General features: G+C 43.2%; 1 protein-coding gene across 1 annotated transcript; it reads right to left on the bottom strand.

Annotated features, from left to right (window-relative positions):
• Positions 1-3,894: 3,894 nt before the first annotated feature.
• On the bottom strand, positions 3,895-20,425 carry LOC311233035 (RNA-binding protein MEX3B-like). Its single transcript, XM_084319893.1, has 5 exons — positions 19,566-20,425; positions 18,156-18,403; positions 11,599-11,644; positions 10,133-10,866; positions 3,895-8,633 (listed from the first exon to the last, which is right to left on the bottom strand). The coding sequence occupies exons 1-5, from the start codon at positions 20,221-20,223 to the stop codon at positions 8,223-8,225; spliced, it is 2,097 nt and encodes a 698-aa protein (XP_084176019.1). The 5' UTR covers positions 20,224-20,425; the 3' UTR covers positions 3,895-8,222.
• Between the last annotated feature and the right edge of the window lie 3,488 nt (positions 20,426-23,913).

The following is a 23,913-nucleotide window of genomic DNA, read 5'->3' on the forward strand; positions in this document are numbered from 1 at the left end:
AGGAGAAAAAGTAGATAAAAAAAAAACACTTAGGACCAAAGAGGGGAACTTCGCCTCTGATCCGATAAAGATTAATAGCACTTTTCACCTATTCTATCCAACATGGTATAAGTCAGAGGTTGTTCATGATGAAAAAGTCTGTACTGAATTTTAGTAATCATTACATTTACAGAAGCCGGCCCCCGGAGGCCGTCTGTTCACTATCATTCTAGAAGAGCTAAGAAAAGCCATCAAATCAATGAACAGAGACAGATCTCCGGCTTGGATGGATTACCTCCAGAATTATATTTTTCTTTTTGGCCCCAGCTTGGCCAGAGGTTCCTTTTCCACTAGCTCAAATATTGCTGTTATTTTTCTTTTGCTATTAGGACAAGCCTCCATTTGACACAGACCTTGTACAGACAATGAATGGAAGCGGACATGGCCGGTTAGCCTTCGGGAGAGGTGTTAGTTGGACAATGCCTAAGCACTAAGCTAGGCTAACATGCAGCCAGATAGCTTTCTACTGAACGCACAGAGAGGAAACTGGTATCTATCTTCTTGTCTCTCTCTGGAGAAGACAGTAAGCAAATTTCCCAAAATTTTTGCCGTGTTCCTTTAAGTCTCATGAACTGTGGAGTTAAACTCTATTAATGGTCTGGGCAACCTGGTTGGAGCACTATATGCCTCATGTGGTCCATCACGACCAAACTGGGTTTTTATTAAATCTAGACTATAGTGAGTCAGTGTAACCCTTTTCAGGGAGAATGTATTGTCTAACCCTGTGTTCAACATCAATGGTATCTACAATAACTGATGAACCACAATGGCTGCACAGTTCTAATTCTATCTACAGTAGGTTATCTAGGTTCGGTAAGGAGAGTGGCTGTTGTAAGACTCTAATACTAAAAGCAGTTAAGACCTCCACCCCACAATAACACACACGACAACCGTCTTAAAGATAAATACAATTATATTATCTTAATTTCTTGTTCAAATGAACCCATCAGTTTACAATCTGTTAACCGATCATTTCTTCAGTAAAAAAACAAAAAAACAACTACAACATAAAATCACATCCCAACTTGACTTTTCAATTAGAATTCAACTGTACACATTCAATTGTTATGTTGCTACTTTTGAAAGTAGAATGTTTGTCATTTAGTTTCTTTGATTTGGGTTTGATTTTTGTCTTTGAGTGCTTATAGCCTACTGTTGGATCCAACAACAACAAAAATATATATACATGAATATATATATAAATAAATAAATACATTAAATAGAATCTTGTTCCGGTTTTCTACCAGTTTCCTACAGTTCAACAAAGTCCAATGGTGGCATTCACAGCGATGAAGACAGTGAAGATCATGATGGCTATGCAGTGAAAGTCAAAGTGTCTACCCATTGCTAGAAAAGAAAATACTTTTAGAGAGATATCTGCAATTAACCAGGGTTACACAAGTATCTGATGTTGTCGGTCGCTTGCGTCATGTTATAGATTCAGCTTCAAGATCAGAAAACCACAGTGCCATTCTTTCACTAGACGTCAAAAAGGCATTCGACCAGCTGAAATGGTGCTATCTATGGACTGTACTCCAACACATGGGCTTCAATGAAGGCTTTATTTCTATTAATAAGTTATTGTATGCTAACCCTTCCGCAGTAGTGACCAGGCAACTTTTGCTCTCTCTTTCTTTGGAGCCATGTTGCTTAGGCAAAACTGCAGTTGGATCATTATACAGACACACTGCATCACTAATCCTTGTATGCGGACAATCTGGATATTATGACATTAATGTCATTTAATTCAGTGGGCAGACATCTTCTATTAGTATTCCTGTTGTTTGCAATTTAAAATACATAGTATATTCTTCCCTTGACACACTAACAACTACAATAGATATAATTTGGTATCATTTGTAGAACAAAAGAAAACCTAGAATCAAAGCTTCTACTTTGCAAAGAAATGAATCAGGAGGCGTCGACACCTTGCTAACGAAAACATTTCAGGTTGTGCTGCCTTCAAATGGAACTTGTTTTTTTAACGTGTTCACGAGAAGAGTCCGTATGAATGACCCACCATTGTGATATTCACAACATTGTAAAACAAGTGGAAAATTGTTAGCCTCTGTGGCTTCAAGACGCCCAGCAATTGGTTTTGATAGTACATCAGTGAGCTGGATGCAATCATACCTGGAGGGGAGAAAACAGATGGTGGAGGTAAACAGTACACTACCCCCCCCCCCCCTCCCAGTGAGCTGTGGTGTTCCACAAGGAAGCATACAGGACCGCTACTGTTTCTAATTTATACAAATGACATGTCATCAGCTTGTGCAACTTGTTCCTGTTCGCGGACGACTCAGCCCTGCTGGTCTCTGACAGGGACAAGTTACAGGTTGAAAAAGCCCTCAGCTCTGAACTCGGCAGAATCTGCACCTGGCTCGCTGATAACAAACTATCACTACACCTGGGTAAAACAGTCCATTCTCTTTGGATCAAATAACAAACTCAGCAAGGCCAACGGCTTCTCTGTTACAGTGAGTGACAATATTGTCACAAAGAAAAATGTAATTACATACCTGGGTTCCATCCTAGAGGCAAATCTTTCCTGTGACAAAATGGCAACCAATGTAATAAAAAAAGTCAACCAACGAACAAGATTCTTGTACCGGATCTCCTCTCTGGTATACAAGAATACCCTGAAGACTCTGGCAGGAGCACTCATTCAAGGGTACTACGACTATGCTTGCACCTCATGGTACCAAAGCACCTCAAAGGCACTAAAAACAAGATTACAAACATCACAAAACAAACTGGTCAGACTACTGCTTGACCTTACTCCTAAAATCTCCATTAACTTCAATTCATCAAGTATTTCTAGCATTTTTTGGATTCTACATTCACCGTGGAGAAGTGCAACAACAAAAGAAAATCTTCATGAATCCAAGGCATCATGGGGTGAGTAACTGATCATACGAATAATTTTTTTTTGGATGAAGTGCTCCTTTAACTGCAGCAGAGGTGGCCAGTATAGTCTTCTTTTAATTCCCCATTTCCCCCTCGTATTAGGCCGCCTTCCCCATATTTACAGTATATCTTTCCCGCCCCTTCCCCTTTTGTGTTTTAGCATAGGTACGTTGCATTTTTTAGATCCTTGTATCCCCCGGTCTGCTTGCATGAGTACGTTCTGCCATTTTGGTGCCACTAGAAGTGTATTGACTCAGGCAGTAATTTCCCTACAGGCAGCCACGTGGTGCGTGAGGGCTCTCAACACCATATCGGCACCAGGAATTGATCACTGGCAAAGTTGGTTTTATTCTTTTTGCTTCTACCTTTTCGAACGGTCATTAAAATGTTCTAAATAAAGCTTTAACCCTGTTATACCATCATCACTTGTGTTGCGTCTGTATTGCCGTTTTGGAAACCTGCAAAAAAAAGGATTTTAATGGTATGGTGTTTTGATCAGTCCACTTACTACCTGGTTGAATCCAGAGACTTGTGTGTCATGGCGCTCCATTGAAGAATATAATTTTGCATGTTTGTTTGATATATTCAAACATACCCCATAGACAGGACTTTGGGCCAATTATACCATACCTTTTCACTGTATGGTATAAAGTCCAGAAATCTGCAACATATTATTTTGTCAATCTCCCAATTTTTCAAGATTTGTGAATCCTAAGATTTACAAAAGTTCTATAACCTCCCGGCACTTCTTTCTTTTTTCTATCTAGAGTTACCCGCAGCAGTGCTGTTCTACTTTACAGTACTTTGTGGTTGTATGGACTGCTGTATTTTGTGGTACTGTGCATGTGGCAAAGATGTGAGCATGCTCAAATTACCAATATTATATTTCTAAAAAGTAAATAACAGACAATTAATATATCAGGGTACAAATAACACAAGGGACAGAAATGGCTTAAAATGAAAACGTCTTTATTAAGTAACTTTAATATCAGAAAAATAAAACTCTTAAATTCTCTTTACAGCAAATATATAATATCAGTGCTTTGGCCGCAATAACTTAAAAGGCCGTTATCATAAAATATAGTCTGCTTTTAAACTCCCGACTCAAATTTGTAGAATTTATATGCCATAAGACTTCCCCTACATATACATAACAAAAGTGTATTAAAATTAGCAAATACTTTAAACTGTTGGTACAGCTTAATAATATATGTATATATTTATATATAGATATATCTAAGATACATTTTACAGTATACCATTCTTATTTTGGTGGCGTACAGACATTACAGGCAGCTTAGATCCTTGGCCTCTTCACAAACGGTTGCAGTGTAACGTTTTACAATGGCGGTACATTATGTCATGCTTGTGTTGCACATTCCATTTCCACTAGGTTAAACGGCAGCTAAATCTCTTATCATCAATACTAGTATCATCATCATCAATACTGGAAAACTAAATAACTAGACTACAAGCAAATAGCACTGATACCCTCCTGCAACCCAAGTCTTTTCCTGCACATTACTTAGTCACTCACTAGAGAAAAGTAAAAAATAAAAATAATAAAAGAAAAAATCTTATTTGTAAACATTTTAATATATAGATATATTTATATTTGTATATATGAAATGTAACTTCAAGTGGAAATAAAAAATAAAATTCTGTATATTTACCAGTCATTAACAGTAATAATATAATCAATACACAAAAAAATGTCAATAGAGAAGATTGATCTGGAGAGGTTGAGGGCCTACAGCATATTGCATTCCCCCAGGAAGGAGTGAGACAGAAAGTGAGATATATTTAGAGAGATATAGAAAGAGAAATCAACCCTTCAGAGAGCTGTCTCTCCATGAAGACGGACGGTTAGACGGACTGAAGAGAGTGAAAGTAGACAGGAGTCTAAGCAGACTACTTCAAATCATTCCAAACACTTAACAAGTATTTGATTGTGCCGGTCTTGTTTGGAAGTAGAAGATATGTAGGTGATTTTTTTTATACCCTTTTGAGAATAATCCCAGGCAAGCTCAATCATTCATTTAAGAAACAGACGCATTTGATAATAGGTCTAAAAAAGTTAAATTACTCTTAAAATACTATTTCGACCCAAGTGACAGGAGGGAGAGCCAGAGGGACTTCTTTTCAACGTCCGCACTAGCATGCCAGATGGTAAACCAACAGTAGTGTCTACTCAGCCTGATTCCACACTTTTCCCCCTTTAAATGTGTTACTTTAGTCACTCCTCTGGGACCTACAGACTCAGTGGATGTTTAAGCTAGGGCTCGGGTTGATCTCGTCTCAGTCAGCGAGGAGCGAACGAGGGTACACTTTGAAGGGAAGAAGGGAGGATCAGGAAGTATCCTGGGCCTCAGAGAATGTGATGAAATAAGGGGCTTGTGCTTGTAGGGCACACAATAAAACACAAACAATGTTATCAGACATTACAGAAGGCAACTGAAATGATCGCCAATTTAAGTGTGTACTGCTCAGAGCCTTTGATCAATGCATTAGGGCAGGCAATATAAGCTGCAAAACTAGGCAAAAGCCATAGCTCAATATGAGAATTGTCATCTTGATATTTAAAATGTCAGTCTTCATTCATTAGTAACTCACATAGTCACTTGGTTAACTGCTAAATGACCTTTTAGCATTCCTCATTCAAACCATTGGCTGCCACTATCTGCAAGTTAGCTTGTTAGTGTCCAGCTAGCAGCACACATTGTTTTGAATGAGCAATGCTGAAGGGGGGTGGGGAGAAATTATTTTCTCCCATAAATGGGTCTGGTGCAAGTAATGAGACTAAAATGAAAATGAAATGTGAAGTTATCCCTTTCCACCTGTAAAATCACAGGGAGTGCTTAGTCCATCTGATTTTGCAGGTGGCGGGGGTCTACTTTTGAGACTGGTTGTGCCTGGCGAGATGAATCGAGCGCCCCTCAAGCAGGCCATATATTTAAAACTATTTTTGCCAGAGCTCAATATCAGCATCACAGTACAACCGCCTCAAGCTTCTCTCACAAAGGGCAAAGCGATGCATTGGTGCCATTTCGCATCCCCAAATTAATTAAACCAAATGCGTTGCAAATCTGATACCAGATGGATCAAGTGAAAGGATTATCAATATGGCTGGAATGTCAGTAGCCCAACCACGTAATGTAGGGCGGTGCCCCAGACTACCTACGATGCAGTGACATTACATGATTATCAGCTCTCACGATGGGGATGAGGTTTATGTGTCAATGAACCGTCATTATGATATTGAAATCTGTAAAGTGACTCCAATCTAGGCATTCTGGAACGCTTAGTCAAGTACAGATCACCAAGTCACTGAGGCTCAGTGTCCGAAAAGCATCTCAACACTAAAGAACGGGATGAAGAGAAAATGCAGGAAGAGAAAAAAAGAAAGGGAAGACAATTGGGAAAAGCGTAAAAAAATGTATAATTTAGAAATAAATATGAGATGCGTTTCCAAAAAACCTACACTGCTGAAACAGCTTTGATAAATTTTACTCCAATGTATAAATAGGATATTAGTGCCAAGATGCTTTCGGGAAACTGACCCAAGCTGAATGCATTAAGACTTCAGACTTCTCTCAGTATTAGTTGTTTTGAACATAAGGTCTGGGCTTTGGGTTCTAGTGTTGTTCAGTAAATTACAGGCTTTCCAAAAAGGCCACAGGTTTGCTATAATAAGACATGGTAACATTGTGTGTCCACTAAACCATTTTCTTGTTTTAAAGCAACAATGTGTCTTTTTTAATATTATATATATATATATATATATATATATATATATATATATCTTTTAATTTTCTGTGAATTAATCAAGTTCTGGAGAGTGTACACCGTATGAAGTGCCGGTTGTCTCGATTTGCTCTGTATGCGCTCCAGAACCTGATTAATTAACAAAAACAACACAGTCGCTTTAAGTTTCTTTGTTTCAAAAACTCATTACAGAATTAGGCACAAGTTTACTGTAAACAGATGTTTTTTTGTTGTCGTTTTAAAGTAGCAACGGAAAGCAACATGACGGTAGCAAAGTGGTGTAGCGTCCTATTATTTAAGGGGGAGGAGCTAACCACTTCCTGGTTCCAACCTAGGAGCAAAAAGGAGGAGTCACTGAGATTACAACACCTGCAGTTCCACCCACTTAGTTTAAAAAAGCCAAATGACATGTGCATGGCGTTATTTGGGATCCTCAAGTATTCTGTTTTGAACTGGTTCATGTAAACATATTCTGTTCATAATGCATGGATACACCTTACCACATTTGCGGTTAGTTTTTGCACTCCATGTAAGCCTAGTTTCCATGGTAATATTTGGAATATTCCAATTATACCTTAGCCAGGATTATGCAGGATATGAACTATTATCCAGAATAACATGCGCGTGTAAATGCACTCAATGACTACTCCTACTTTTTTCCAATTAGGTCCTACCGCTGCGAATGATAGGCAATGGGGTGGGGCGGGGCAAAAATGTCATGACGTAAAAAAAATAATGTAGCAGCAGAACAAAATAAAAGAAATATGGTAAAACCGTTGAGATAAAAAGAAAAACATAAAAAATAATTTCCTGACAAACCTAAACCTTGATCCAAAAGCCAGCTGTACTCCCAATTTTAACAGTCAGTAATCAAAAACTCAGAACATACATAAAAAATAGTTAGGCAGAAATTAATCACAAAAAAAATCTAGAAATCCAATGCGAAGAAACAAAATCCCACCCCATCCAATGCTACTTAGAAGGGCACAACCCTCAACTGATCAACCAATCATTCATCTGGGAAGAAGACCTCTCAATAACAGGCACCTGTGTGGGGCCTTACATCCTAACCCACCACACGCATGAATCATGGTTCACGACTCCCTCCACAGCCAACCCCACCCTTGTTGGAACAAAACGATGTAGGGTGAAGTTGTACCTAGACGCTGGTCTGGGGCCAGTGTAGTGATTTCTGCACTAATGGTCACGGTTAGTTAGGGTCAGACGAAAGGGGAAGCTGGTCCCCAGAAGACAGACGGGACAGAACCACTGAAAAGTTTGGCCACTGTTGTTTTCAATGTCAGCCATGTTAGCTCCACAGTCCTGTTCCAAGGCTATTGATCTCAAGAATGTTGCAAGACGTCTCACTGTAGCGATGTCTACAAGGGGGTATTGTTACGCATTTGCCGCCGACCTTTAAGTCATAGAGAAGGAGCAACATCACAGGCATCTGTATTTCAACCTGGCCAAACTCTCCATCAAGGGCTCTGGACGGGGGGAGGGTGGGGGAATCATATGTTACGGAGTTGTATTGCCTGTGTGACTGGGGAGACGCACACGGGGCAAACAGCCTCTGGACCCTGGCATATCTGAGTGGCGCACTCGATGCAGAACAGGTTATGGCCGCAGGGCACTAGGGCGGCGATCACCTGGCTCTCCATGCAGCGGATACAGACCTCCTGGCCCCTCCCTGCCGAGCCCAGCGCGGGCCGGTAGGCGAGGGACGAGTCAGGGGGGGAGGAAGAGGAGGCGGTGCTTTCGCTGGAAGAGGAGAAGGCGGGGCCGTAGACCGGGAACCTGTGGGAGTCAGGGGGCCCGGCGGAGCCGAGAGGGGCCCTCTGTACGCGCTGGGCCTGAGGGTGCTCCAGGGCCTCGGTCCCGGGGAAGGTTGGGGAGAGGCGGGGAGTGCCGGGCTGACTGGTCTGGAGGGAGGAGCAATCGCATAGATTAGAAGACAATACTACAATTACAATGCTGTGAAATTAGTTGTAGTAGTAGTTTGGGAGCCTTTTGGGAGTTGAATGGTATGAAAGTTGAAAGAATATTTACAGAAGGGTAATAATAATGCATCTTAAACTGAAGGTTTATGTATCAAAAGCAGCAGATGGAGTAGGACTGCCTCCTCTTCAGTGATTAATGGTCCGTTTTGGTCTTAGTCACCCAAGACGATTAGTTATTTTCCCCCCAGCGCTGAATTAGTAATTTCCTGAAGAATTCTCAAGCACTGGCTGTAAGGAGGTACATGTTTGCATGTTGTGGGATGAGGAGCAGGGCTGGGTGTGTATCATGAGATCATGGTCCAAGACGATCCTGGAGGCAAACATCGCCATGAACCTGGTCCTTATGATGAACTAAGCTGTGGCACTTAACCCATTCTTTGCCGGAGCTTATATCCATCCTTGTAGCCTCTCTGCCAGCTCTATTTTGTCTATGGAGATGTTCACCTTCTTTGCAGGGCTATAACTTTTTAAATTGTATTGCTAAATTGACATTACTATGGCCCATTCAACATCAATTATCTATCGTTCAGGATGTAGGAAAGTTTTACTTTTTCATTCACACATTCATACAATAATACGGTCTAGAGTATAAATATGTTTTTATCGTTTTCTGCAGTATTTCATAGAACGTGAGATAGCCATAAATAGCCATAAATGCATATATTAGATCATCAAATGCAGTTCGATACCAATCGACGCCAGATAAAAAATTTCAACTGTACATGATCCTAGACGTGTTGACTGATCATCTGCGGTTGACCGGAGGGGGGGGGGGGGTCGTTTAGAATTCCGTGGCCGACGTTAAATCATTTATGTAGTATGGGTGATATATAGATCAGAGCAGTTTGTATCGAAAATGGTAAAGAAAAACGCTGAAACTCACCCCAGTCTCCTCTTACCGTTGGGTGATGAGCGTGGAGCAAAAAGATTGATATTATGGGATGTTGATCTAGGTGATCCAGTTCCGGTTTGTATAATACTAATATACGTTCAATCATGTTGTTTATTGAGTTATGGCAACGGATCGATATGCACGGTGTCTGGATAGAGTCCCGCGAGCGATAGCGAGTGGCCGGACAGAATAGGGGACGGACTAAGCACTTCCGGCCACTTCCGGTTTTGGCAACTCGCCGATCGGCCACCAGGTGGCGGTATTGAAGCGTTGCAGAGTTGAGTGGAGTCCTACAACACCAGCAAAGACTCCGTGGGTGAAATGTGAATACCATGATGAAAATATGAAATATTGATCTCAAAGACGCCGTAACCCGTCATTAAATACATCATCGGCGGAGAAAGGGTTAAGACAGTGGCAGTAATGTATCTATCTATCCATCTATCTATCTATCCATCTATCTATTATGATTCAACTATTTGAAATGCAAACACTCTATCAAAGCACAATTCTATCCACACACACCAACCTGGGTTTGACGGGCATCAAATGCCTGGACGCCTTGGTGGTCCACGAAGTGGCTCCAGACCACGTGAGGCTGGGGGACAGGGTGCGAGGCGGTGGATATGGTCAAGGGGTCAAATCCCGAGGAGGAACCCGCCCCCAGACCGACCATTTCCTCAGAGCCCAGGGGGAGAAGGCTGTCGCCGAACCAGAAACTTGCGCCCCCACCACCGTTATTATTGTTGTTGTTGGAGTTGGCGTTAAACGGACTGGTCGGGCTGAAATCGGCCATCCGATTCCCGTTCCCTCCGCCGTAGAACGAGTCGGCGGAACTAGAGCCGCTGCCGAGTGAGCTGGAGCTGTCGTTGCGGTAGGTGGCAGACATCCTGACGCCGCCGTTAATATTGCTATTGATTCGCTGAGTACCGGTTATGCTCATCGGCGGTGGCGGTGGTGCGGCGGCGCCGGTTGATGCCGCGTTTGCCTGAAGCCAGGCCGCTTCCCTTCCCAAACCTGCCGCCGCCGCCGCACCCTCGAAGCTGACGTCCGTCCCGTTGAAGTGGAAGTCGTTGTCGTCGGCGCCCGGAGCCTCAATGCCGCCGCAGGTCCCGGTGCGGAGGGCGATGTGGGCCTCGATCTCATCCCTCGCCCGGTCCACGTTCTCTGGCATCCCGGTCACTTCAAACACCGGCTCCTTGTCGCGGCTCGGTGTTACGATGTAGGTGTGAGTCTGCTGCTGAATACGCTTGATGGTCGCTCCTGAAAGAGAAGATCCAAGGCCCGTATTAAATCACACTTCTCAGGAGTGCTGGGGTTTGTGCCCTTTGGGGTACTTGTTGCCATGTCAGAAAATCAAAGGGCTTACTTAAGAGAAGAGAATAAACTAAGGGCATGTGATAAAGTGGAATGGAATCTAGCCCTGATCGAGGATCCCTAGTCTGCTAAAGTGGAATGGAATGGAATCTAGTCCTGATCGAGGATCCCTGGTCTGCTAAAGTGGAATGGAATGGAATCTAGTCCTGAACGAGAATCCCTGGTCTGCTAAAGTGGAATGAAATCTAGCCCTGATCGAGGATCCCTGTTCTGCTAAAATGGAATGGAATCTTACCCTGATCGAGAATCCCTGATATGGTGACATTAACTCATATTTTCACTGTCACTTAAAAGAAACAATGTGGTCTAAGATATAAGCAAGCAATACTATGAATGTCTTATGAGGTCCCTACTGTCCTTGTACCATGAGGCTTAGCATGTTACTGTGCTGCACCAATGCACCAATATCAGCAAAGGCACATTCCTGGGAATTATTTGTGCCTAGCGAATAAAGTGCTTCTGGTTCTGCATGAGAAGTGGAGTGGGGAAAATTGTAGAGACTACAAGACAGGAGAAGAGAGGACAACAGTATGAGTATTGTATGTTTTTCTGGTATAATTATATTTTCTACTATTTCTTTCATCAAGTTTTTCCATCATCACCCAGTTTACAACTCACCTTTAGGACCCACGACCAGCCCCACAACGCGATATGGCACCCGCACCTGTAAGGGTAAGACAGTACACAACAGATTGGGTTCAAGAGTATAATTAAGTGAAAATATATGGGTAAGAAAAATATTATGGCAGTGCTCCCAAGTACTCTGATGATCAACAACTGAAGCTGCCCAATGCTACAATACTGAGAAAACACATTTCTCAGTTTTCTAAGGAGGGGGGGTTTGGGGGGAGATAGCAGGTCAACAGTAGATGCCACATAGAAGTGGTGACATCATCTGAAAGCGGAGAACCTGAAGATTAAATTTGAGATGCAGCGCAGCATTGCGTGTCATGTTTTTCTAGTCATAAGTTTGTAATAAGCACTGTATTTTGGTTAGGCACTCGTTGACAAGCGTGGTCAATCCCTCCAAAATACCACACTAAGACTTTGAGGAACACACGTTGACATTTGGAGATTTCTGTAATAATTGCATTTTTTCGATGGCAAGCACTTCTGTTCTGAATGATAATTGCTCAGAACGCCCCCTCCACCCCTCCTTATTGTCAATAAACCTAGGAAAGCCATACATTCTCTGAATGCCTTCAGCCTCTAGTTTGTGGTCATTTTATACAGTGAGGTCAAGCAATAAATAAATAAAAATAATCTCACTACAATGAAATGGCTACTATTGGCACAATTAAACTGACCAGCAGGCATGGTACAGTACGGGTAGGCATGGTAAAGTATGGGTAGGCTTGCCTAAGGCGCCGGTTACACCTTTCGTTTAATTTTCGTTTCATTGTCAGATGAGTTTCGCCGCAACGTAGCAGCCTCGAGTCACACTTTCGTTTTTGTCACCAGAGCACAGTGATGTAGTACACTGCCAAAGCAGTAGGTGGCAGTAGGTGGCGAACATGAAGGCAATTTCAACCAATCAGAACTTGAATGTGCCAATACACTTCCTGCAAAGAACATGTCAACAAGGCGGGCGCCTATGGGCGCCACCATCTTTGCCTATTTTACCCAATGCAGCAATTATTTTTCAGCAAAGTCTAATAAAAGTGCAATAAACAAAACGGATACATTCACTGTGTGTTCTGCCTGTCATTTGTTGATGAAACAAAACTAACATCAACACAAGTGACCACCAAGAGCGGATAGTTTAATCTAAAAAAAGATCGGTAGCTACAGTTAGCTGCATGCTAACGTCAATGGAATATGCCATTATAACAATATAGCATTGTGGCTAGAAGCTAACGTTAGCTCACGCTAGTTAGCCAGCACCAAACTGATGATATCGGGAGCTATCAGTAGTTAGATAACATTAGAGACAACGCTGTGTGTATTAAACAAAGGTGAATAGATGACTGGGCCATTTTGTTTAATGCTTGTTAAGTTGAAAGAGGAGCTTTGAGCTAACAGGGTCTGATAGCTAATGCTAGCTCATGTTAGCCAACCAATCGGTAATGCTAGCAGAATGAATGGATGTAAACTTTATTTAACATATTGCATAATGGGTACAATACAATACGGCTCAATACAAACAAATGCAGACTGTTGTAGCTTGGACTTGGGTCCTTATAACAATAACTTGACAACACATGGTAGCTGCAGCTATTTGGGACAGCTCTGCTGTCACCGGAAGGGCAGGCAGATGGTATCTACTGAGTGCGCATGGGCGTTGTCGCAACAACGGCTCCGTGCAGACTACACGACTGTTGTCGGCGAGCTTTTGGCGCTACTCCAAAACGCAAACACAATTTAGCGTTTCAGCTAGGGCCACAACGTATCCGCCAAAAAACGCATTTCTGTGTAAAAGGGACATCAAACGTATTCAAAAAAACGACGACAAAAACACTAGTGTAACAAGTCCCTAAGTTGCCTTGCTGTACCTCGCTGTGTTGACCGGGTTGTTTTTCCAGTACACAACACACCCGTGTCGGCGTAGGTAAGAGGAGCTGAGACAATAGAGGAGCCCTCTTTGGGAGAGGTTACTCCGCTTGTTTGTTGGTGTAGGTAGGAGGAGCTGATACAATAGAGGAGCCCTCTTTGGGAGAAGTTACTCCACTTGTTGGCGTAGGTAGGAGGAGCTGAGACAATAGAGGAGCCCTCTTTGGGAGAAGTTACGCCGCTTGTTGGCGTAGGTAGGAGGAGCTGAGACAATAGAGGAGCCCTCTTTGGGAGAGGTTACTCCACTTGTTTGTTGGTGTAGGTAGGAGGAGCTGAGACAATAGAGGAGCCCTCTTTGGGAGGAGTTACTCCACTTGTTGGTGTAGGTAGGAGGAGCTGATACAATAGAGGAGCCCTCTTTGGGAGAAGTTACTCCACTTGTTGGCGTAGATAGGAGGAGCTGAGACAATAGAGGAGCCCTCTTTGGGAGAAGTTACGCCGCTTGTTGGCGTAGGTAGGAGGAGCTGAGACAATAGAGGAGCCCTCTTTGGGAGGAGTTACGCCGCTTGTTGGCGTACATGTCACATTCCACGACTGACACAACACAGTGAAGGAAGTTGAGAGACTATGCTGTACTTTTTTGTGGGCATTTGGTTTTGGATTGACCGTAGCCATTTTGTAAAATGCAAAAAGAGAGTGGAACGACTTTTCAACTTGGGGTCTTTTAATTGATCGTTTCGACTCAATCACGGGTCAAATATGAATTAAGATCCATCAAATGTGGGGCGCCAGGGTGGCGCACCACGTAACGCACTGTAATGTAACGCGGCCGTCCCGGGTTCGACTCCCGGACCCGACGACCTTTGCCGCATGTCTTTCCCCATATCTCTCCTCCCATCCTTCCTCTCTGCTGGACTTGTCCAATAAACTAATAAAAAAATCTACCAAAAACATAATAAATTTAAAAAAATATCCATCAAATGCATACAGTATCTATTTCTTGCCTAAAATGTCAGAAACTTATTTGAGTGAACCATTTAGATGGTTGGATTCAATCATTCCCCATACACCAGGCGTAGGCAACCCTAGGCACTTTCATAGGCACAGGGGGCAGCATTTAAATAAATAAATAAAAATTATATATATATATATTTTTTTTGCTTTGAAATATTATAGTGAAATATTTTGCACTGTTGTCGCATTTATCTTGTTGAAATCCTCCCACCGGTTCTTTTTACTACCACATATTTAATTGAGACCCTTTATTTGTTTATTATTTCAATTTAGCTGGAAATACATTGCTACATCATTCAGTAACATTTGCAGAGCCTTATAACAAAAAACATTATTACGGTCACCATTGTGACCAGTGGGATTAATCAACACATTTTATTATTTATTTTTCTATTTCATTGAACATTGCACATGTTAAAAGCCATTTTTTTTACTCAAAATGTGAGTATTATCAAGTCAACTTGTGTTCTTAAAACAATGACAATAAACATAGTTTTATTAGGTTGAAATAATGTAGTTGTGTACTTATTTTTCTGTTAACTTATTATGGATTGAAAACTGAAAACCTTAACGCACAGTAACTGAACTCAATATTTTTATGTTCTGGTAACTTATTATTATAAACATTTTTACAGTGTAGTCTTGCGATCAATCAAAACTTATTTACACGATATACCTCACATTCACCCTCCATTCACATCCTGGTGTTCTCCATTAGGCCTGTAGGTGGAGCTATGACAGCACACGCACAGTACACACACCGATGGTGTGTGATGTGTCCAAAAATGATGGGCAAATGTGAGTGAAATGGTCGCACTGTATGCAGCTGTTTGTCTGCATTGCATCCCCCCCCCCCCCCCCAACTCAGATTTAGGGTTGATACAACCATCATAATAATATTGTTAATAATAACAATAACAATAATGATGTAATAATGTAAAAATTATCATTAAATATACCCGATTATGAGAAGAAAAAAAAATACGATTGTTGAGGCACACTAGTTACAACTATATTTCAAACAGGCACTCTATGTCAAAAAGGTTGCTGACCACTGCCATACACTATGCTCCTTCCCTGGATATGGACTGACTGGGCGTGTAGTGAGAAATAATTGCTTCACGCTAGGGCTGGGCGATATGGCAAAAAATCATATCGCGATAACGATATGATAATTATCAAAATTGTTATAAGTAAAAGAAATTAATTTTTTTTTAACAACAGATGTATGATTATTTTGCAGCAATTCTTTGTTGTTGCCGCCATCTTTAGTGTTACATCCCCTCACACTCCAGTTCTCAGACTGCAGCTGGTTTAAAAGCTAAAGTAAACCGGCTTCTCTGCTGGCTGTGGCTCCAGGGGAATTGAACAGTTCTGGCTCCGCTAGTTTTTTTTCTATCTTTTGGCGCTTTTTTGGTGGACAAACCACCAAATGTGCACCATGACTCGTGACTGGAGTCTAGCTCTGCTAGCACACATAGCCTACTGTGTACAGACGGTTTCAAACTGTATTTTAAATTAGAAAGCAAACAAAATAAATGGACAAGAGAAAAAGAAATCTCAATTTGGTTAGTATTGTCATTTGGACAGGCAAAGCCATTACTTTAAGTTGCAGGCAAGAAAGACAAGTCTGTCCCCCGTCTCTGGTTTTAAAACTGCCCTGTTGCAGGTCACAAAAAAATAAAAAATAAAAATAATTCGATATTTAATTTTTTTTCGATATCGATTATTAAAATATATCACGATATTTATCGTTACCGTTATATCGCGCAGCCCTAGCGCCTTCACCTATAAATAGAACACAATATACTATCTTGTAACACAATATACAATCTTGTAACCAAGAGATTTGCTGAAAACAGTAATGGTTTTTGTGCAGAGATCACTAGATCGACCAACTTCTTTCAAACCCATTTCCTTGGTGATAACAAAATGAGAGCTCTAAAATGGCCAATAGCAAACTTTAGATAATTAACCGACAAACTGAACTGATCCGACAGCACAATATTGGCACTAATGAGATTTGCTGAAGAAAAGTAATTGTTTTCATGCATAGATCGCTAGATTGATTAATTTCTTAATAGGAGTGTCACTAAACTTTTCCACAATGAGGTTGACTGTAAAGTATTGCTGCAGACCTTACCATGAACATGGGAAAACGTTTTTGTGACGAGCTCCATTGACCAATCAACAGTCTGCAGTATCCAATTGCAGCACAATAGTACCTACCCCACAGCCGTGCCTAAATTAGCATGGGTCGGTCAGTAGTGGAAAAAAACAAAACAAAGCAGCAGCATGGATTCCGCCACGGGGCAGCAAGGTGGTGGAAATCTGCCACATGGGGACCATCATCATCACACATGAATACGATTGGACTGATCGGACCCACACAAGTCTTACCCAATTTAAGCAAGTCCAAGGAGGTTTAGGGAGCCAAATATGCAGATAGTGAAATACACCATTTCTTTTTAACACTTTGGCTGCCAGGAGCCGTGTTAAAGCGTCATTCCCGGCCATGCTCAAGTTGCCGAGGACGCTTTACAGCGTCTTTAATATCAATATTTCAAAAATCTGGAATCGGATTAATATTTCCCCTCCGCTGGCCTGAGATCCACCAGGAGGACCCACTGAGCTCTCTGGCGGTTCAGGAGCGCCATCTGGTGGCCGATCGGCACAATCGCTTAACAGGAAGCGCAGTAGAGGTTTTGCTGGACGGCCGTATTACTTCCGGGCACTCGGTACATGTCCCGGGACTCTGGCTCGTCACACTACATGGCGATCGATTGCCAATAACTCGATAAACAACATGATTTGGACGTATATACCATTATACAAGCTGGAGATGGACCGGGTAAATCGCCATCCCATAATGATAACATTTCTACTCTACGATGATCGCCCAACGGCGCGCGGAGACTGGGGTGAGTTTTAGCGTGTACCGTTACCGTCTTCGATACTAACTGCTATTATCAACATTTGACCCACATTAGATGATTGGTATAACGCTGCCCACGGAATTATAAACGCCCCCTCGCCCATCCGGTCAACATCAGATGACGTGTAGTAACTTCTAGAAGTACGTCTAGTTGGAATTTTTTATATCGCGCTGATTGCCATCAAACTGTATTTCATCATCAATATAATGCATTTGGGGCTATATATCACGTTCTGGAGAAAGCTGCAGAAAGAGATGAAAACACTTATACATTAGACCATACTTTACTATGAATATGTTAATGAAAAAGTTTAACGTTGCTACACAATGAACAATACATATAGGACTTTGAATGGGCCCTAATAATGGCAATGTAGCAATAGAATTTAAAGTTATAGCCCTGCAAAGAAGGGGACTTTCTCCATAGACAAATAGAGCTGGCAATCTATGGTATATCATGAATTTAACCCATGGCAGCCAAAGTGTTAAGAATTACAGATTTGTATTGCATGGTTCTTGCTCAAAACGGCATGGTATTAGCATAAAATGGGCATTGGGCGTACCTGTAAAGGGGGTATTTGGGGCTACCCATGGAACCCATTTTCGGTCAGATACCTTGAGGTGAGAGGTCAAGGGACCCCTTCGAAAATGCGATATCTCAAGAGGGTTAAATGTCCCTGTGATTTAATAGGCCCATCTAGTCTGCATGATTACTTTTTGTCCCATGCCAACTTACCTGGATGGTTGTTTGGCCAGGGAGAGTAGGGGCTCCTGGGAGCCCGGGACCCGCCACAGCAGACAGCGGGCCTGCCTTGTTCCTGGAGGCCCTGATGAGGGAGAAGTGTTCGGCAGCAGACAGGATCTCTCTCTTGGCCATCGCCACGTCTTCCTTGCGGCCAGTTACGACGAAAACAGGCTGCTCACCCCGAACTGGCGTCTTGATGTAGGTGTTGGTCTTGGCTCGCAGCGCTTTGATCTTACAGCCTGAGGGAGAGAGCAGGGCGGGGGTAGAGAAAAAGTAAGAGGGTAGTGAGAGACGACAGGAGATGAAGGGGTTAAGAATAGGTGGAAAGAAAGAGAGATAAGGATGAGGGAATGGTAGAATAAACCATTAATTAGTGTTAAAAAAAGTGGTTTATGAGCATATTAGATTATACACATCAAAATCACCTCTACTCCACAAGTATGCCATTTTACAAATTAAATATGTTTGTACCGGTTATTCTCAATGGTCCTTGTATCATCCTCAAGACAACTTTGTAGTTTTTAAAAGTCCAACATCACCAAAGTAATTTCCTGTTGTCAATAGTGCAACAGACAGCGGAGTAGCGCACCCTTCCCCACCGGTCCCAAACCTGACATAACAACACTTCCCAACCCTACCATCACGTTATGTAAAGTTTGGGAATGGGAACATAAAATGCGACTACGGCATCCATGTATTAGTCAAATAGGATAACTGTGGTACACGGCTATGACATGGAGCTAGCTGTGTAGACTGTGGCTGGTGTGGCAATGGTGGTCAGAAAATATGTTCATGTTGTGACTTGACAAACGCAAAAAGGCAGCCGGGACAGCAACTACTGAATGAAGCAAGAAAAAAATAACTAGGCAAGTTATATCATCGAATGTCTGGCAGGCTAAAAAAAATAGCCATGGTCTGCTTCGTAAATAAAAACTTTTGATGCAAACTTTTTGTGGGGTCTTTCTCGGGTAATGATGACCCACTTAGCAAGACTGCCAACACTCCTTTCCCCCCAAGCCATTCAACCTCGGGGGCGCTTGTTCATAAACCCTTACATTAACACGTTACTGGAGACCTCACGTCTAAAACCCCATAATAACCTCAAACTAGAGGAGAATTATTATTTTTCTAATAATTTCGTCCAGTAAAACCAGGGCCCAGGGGGGGCGAAATGGCGTGAAGAAGACAGGCTGTTCCCCGCTAGCTGCTGGAATGCTAGGTAGCCAGTTAGCAACAACACCTTTGTTCCCCAATCAACATGATTCCACATAAAGAGATCCGGCTTTTGCTTGAAAACACACCGGCGCGTGCTCACGTATTATTAATGTGCACAAACGAGGCACCGGGGACAAGACCGCGAGAACAAGTCCAAGAGTTTCTCGTCGGTTAACAACAACTCACCCTGTCTCCCCACGATCTCGGCGACGTGTTCGGAGCTCGGCACCGCGACGCACTCGGTGGTGTTGACGCTCTTTCTCCTCATCAACAACGACTGCTCCAGATCATAGCCCGCTTCTCCGTACACCCCAGGCGGCAGAATGAGCATCCCGTTGGCCGATTGTAAGGCATCATCATCCAGATCGTCACTACTGTTGTACAGCAGGATGGTCTCCGGCGAAGGTTCCATACCCGGCGGCGGGGGGGGCAGGACAACAGAACCGAGCGGTCCCGACGAGGCGAGGTGGCGCTGGGCCTGCGCTAGCTGCTGCAACGTGCCGCCGCCGCCGCTGCTAACAACGCGAACGTTCTCGGGATCGACATTTGCGACTTCTTCTTCTCGCTCGCTGTCGGGCGCCGCCGCCGCGGTATTTTCCTCCTCTTCCGACGGGGGCTGCTGGCGCAGCGACAGCGGCTTCAAGTCGAGAACCGTGCCGCCGAGGAGAGCGAAGTGCGAGATCGGCGGGAGGCGGTGGTAGGAGAGGCTTTCGTCGGCTTGTTCGGCGGTCTGGCTCTGCGCGCCGTGCTCTTCGAGGCCTATGCCGGCGAATACATGCACTAGTGGCGGCGGGACCTCCGACTCCCCCTCGTCGGCCTCCAACAAAGATGTGCTGCTAGGCATGCTGCGAAACTTTCCAGCGATATACCAGTATATCCCGTTGCAATTAACCGATACAGATTGCGTTTCTGTGTGTGTGTGTAAAAGCGCCCAGCGCCCGTTAAGATGTGTTGCTTTTTTTGTTTAGTTGCCAGCTCTTCATGCAGACTCCCTCCCTCTTTCTGAGTCCTCTTTTGTCCACACACAGCAGCAGTCTCGTGGTGCTGATTTTCGCGAGATTATTTTTGGGGTCAGTCTTGCATTCACGACCATCAAAGAGGCGCATGTGTAGCGCATTTGCTAATCAAATTGCGTTTTTTTTTATCAACTCCAGATTCGTTTGAACTTTCACATCCATTCCAAATGTATCATTTTGTAAAACAAGTGCTAACAATAGCCTAATGTACAGTCTCCTCCCCATCATAATGTATATTCTCTGTTAGGATCTATGGGTAACAGTACTGTATTAAAGTGCATATCGTGATGTCACAAATGTAACAGTACTATATACCTGTATGTCATGTATGTCCCTATGCCATAAATGTGATGATGTCATGTTGTGTATGTCATAAATGTCACTATGAATTGAAAATGGGGGAGCCTGATGTAAACAAGACAAACGTATTTATCTGGTCTGCATCCCCTTAACAATTGTGTGTATTGAGCCATACTGTATTGTACCCATTCTGCAATCTGTTAAATAAAGTTTTCATTAATTCATTAATTCATTCAGCCCAGCATGCATAAATGTCATGGCGTCATTAAAGATTCCCTCCACTCAAAACGTGTTTTATGGTTAACTCCTCTTGGATGCATGGCTTTGACTATACAGCTTGTTAATTGTGCAGAACTATTACCCAGAGCCCCATTCACATTATTTCCCTGGAGAGAGAGCTTCGCTGTACTTCCCTGAAATCTGAGTTGCATTTGTGACGTCACTAGTAAGTAGGTTGAACCCCTCAATAACCAACTAGGCTGCAGTAAAAACATTAAAACCAGATTCTCAAACATAAACATAAAGACGGACAACACGCTCATCACAGACAAGCTGGATGTAGCCAATTACTTAAATAGTTTCTTCACAAACATAGCCACAACACTGGTAAACAAACTACCCTCCCACTCAGGGCATTATGGGGTAGAACACATAGTAGCATACTACAAGAACCTAGGGGTCCACAAAGACGACTTGAAATGGTAATGTAACTGGTCTCGTATTGCTCTGCGTTGTGTTTCAAATTCCTATTCGACCCCTGTTAAGGGATCGCCCTGCGTGGGAGTTGAACCCCGGTCTCCCGCACCGGGTCCGACATCACAAACCGCTGCGCCAAGAAAGGATATCCCTCCTAAGCACTCAGTTTGGATGCCTCTGGGGAGTGAGTTTATTGCAGTACCGCTTACCATCCACAGCCACCGAACTACTTGTACCACGTGACTGTGGATCTACTGCGGTACCTCCGTTACACTCACCCCCCTAAACTCACTCCACCCAGGGCATCCGGGTCTATAGGCACCACTGTAACCGGTCTCGTATTGCTCTGCGTTGTGTTTCAAATTCCTATTCGAACCCTGTTAAGGGATCGCCCTGAGTGGGAGTTGAACCCCGGTCTCCCGCACCGGGGCTGACATCACAAACCGCTGCGCCAAGAAAGGATATCCCTCCTAAGCACTCAGTTTGGATGCCTCTGGGGAGTGAGTTTACTTGCAGTACCGCTTACCATCCACAGCCACCGAACTACTTGTACCACGTGACTGTGGATATACTGCGGTACCTCCGTTACAGTAACAACAGATGAGGTAGGCAAAAAACTGAGCGCCCTCCAACCTAACAAGGCCACTGGCCATGACAACATCCCCTCCAAATTCCTCAGAGACTCAGCAGCCGCCATCACCCCAGTCACCACACACATAATAAACCTCTCCATAAAACAGGGACACGTCCCCAAGGACTTCAAAATTGCGAGAGTAACACCCCTGCACAAAAAAGGCAGTCAATTAGACCCAGGCAACTACCGGCCTGTTTCTATCCTTACCTCCATCTCGAAAGTCATGGAAAAAATTGTATACGAACAGGTCGAAAAATATTTCGCGGAAAAAAATCTAATCTACAAATTCCAATCTGGCTTCAGAACATCCCACTCCACTGACACATGCCTTCTCTATTTAAACGACCACATCAAACAAGAGGTGGACGCGGGCAAATACTGCGGCATGGTCATGCTGGACCTACAAAAGGCCTTCGACACTGTCAATCACACCATTCTGATTGACAAGCTAAAAGCAATTGGTTTTGATAGTCTATCAGTGAGCTGGATGCAATCCTACCTGGAGGGGAGAGAGCAGATGGTGGAGGTAAACGGTACCCTATCCCCCCCCCCTCACAGTAAGCTGTGGTGTTCCACAAGGAAGCATACTAGGTCTGCTACTGTTCCTAATTTATGCAAATGACATGTCGTCAGCTTGTGACTGCAACTTGTTCCTGTTTGCGGACGACTCAGCCCTGCTGGTCTCTGACAAGAACAAGTTACAGGTTGAAAAAACCCTCAGCTCGGAACTAGGCAAAATCTGCATATGGCTCGCTGATAACAAACTATCATTACACATGGGCAAAACAGAGTCCATTCTCTTCGGTTCAAATAACAAACTCAGCAAGACCGACGGCTTCTCAGTTACAGTGGGTGACAATATTGTCACAAGGAAAGAAGATATTACCTACCTGGGTTCCATCCTAGAGGCAAATCTTTCCTGTGACAAAATGGCATCCAATGTAATAAAAAAATTCAACCAACGAACTAGATTCTTGTACCGGATCTCCTCTCTGGTAAACAAGAATACCCTGAAGACTCTGGCAGGAGCACTCATTCAAGGGTACTACGACTATGCTTGCACCTCATGGTACCAAAGCACCTCAAAGGCGCTAAAAACAAGACTACAAACATCACAAAATAAACTGGTCAGACTACTGCTTGACCTTACTCCTAAAACCCACCTTACCCCTGCCCATTTTGACAACCTAGGATGGCTTAGAGTAGAAGACATTATTACAGAGTACAGCAACTTGCAATGGGACTGGTCCAGGGTGCGAACCACAGGGGAGCTCCTAGATGAGACATCAGCTCCCCTGAAAACATGATTTGTGAATTTTTGGGGGGTCTCTAAAATACTGACAATAAATGCTATTTTTGCCATGCATTTCTCATTTTTCTGTATCGTCATCATCGTGTATAATGCGTAAAATTAGGCTATTTTGATGTATGATTCATGATTTGCGCACTAATTCACCGTTGGTTCAATAGATGGTGACATGCATGCTATTCTTGCAATTACCATTCGGAGCGTGGCGGCGCTGCAGCCTGCAGGCACAAATCAAACTTCACCCGCCGTTTAAAAAAAAAAAAAAATACAGGTATTCAGGATAATGTCGAAAGTTAAACGAAAAATCAAAGAAGTAAGCAATTTTGGTTTTTACAAAGAAGGCGAAGCAGCCAATGGACTCGACTGAGCAGGAGCCGGTAGGATCTACTTCTTCAATCGCAGACAATTTTAAATTGACTGCTGGCGACGCTAACAACATTACACCTGCTGCGGGGACTACTTCTGTGACATGCAGATTTTGAGAATTGGGCAGATCTTCACTATCAGGTGGGTGGAGAGTAATTTTAATTCTGTAAAAGCAGTCTGGAATAACTACCCTGCTTTAGCGCACCACTTTAA

This window comes from Notolepis coatsorum, assembly GCF_963971535.1.
Source record: "Notolepis coatsorum genome assembly, chromosome: 1".
Taxonomy (NCBI): domain Eukaryota; kingdom Metazoa; phylum Chordata; class Actinopteri; order Aulopiformes; family Paralepididae; genus Notolepis; species Notolepis coatsorum.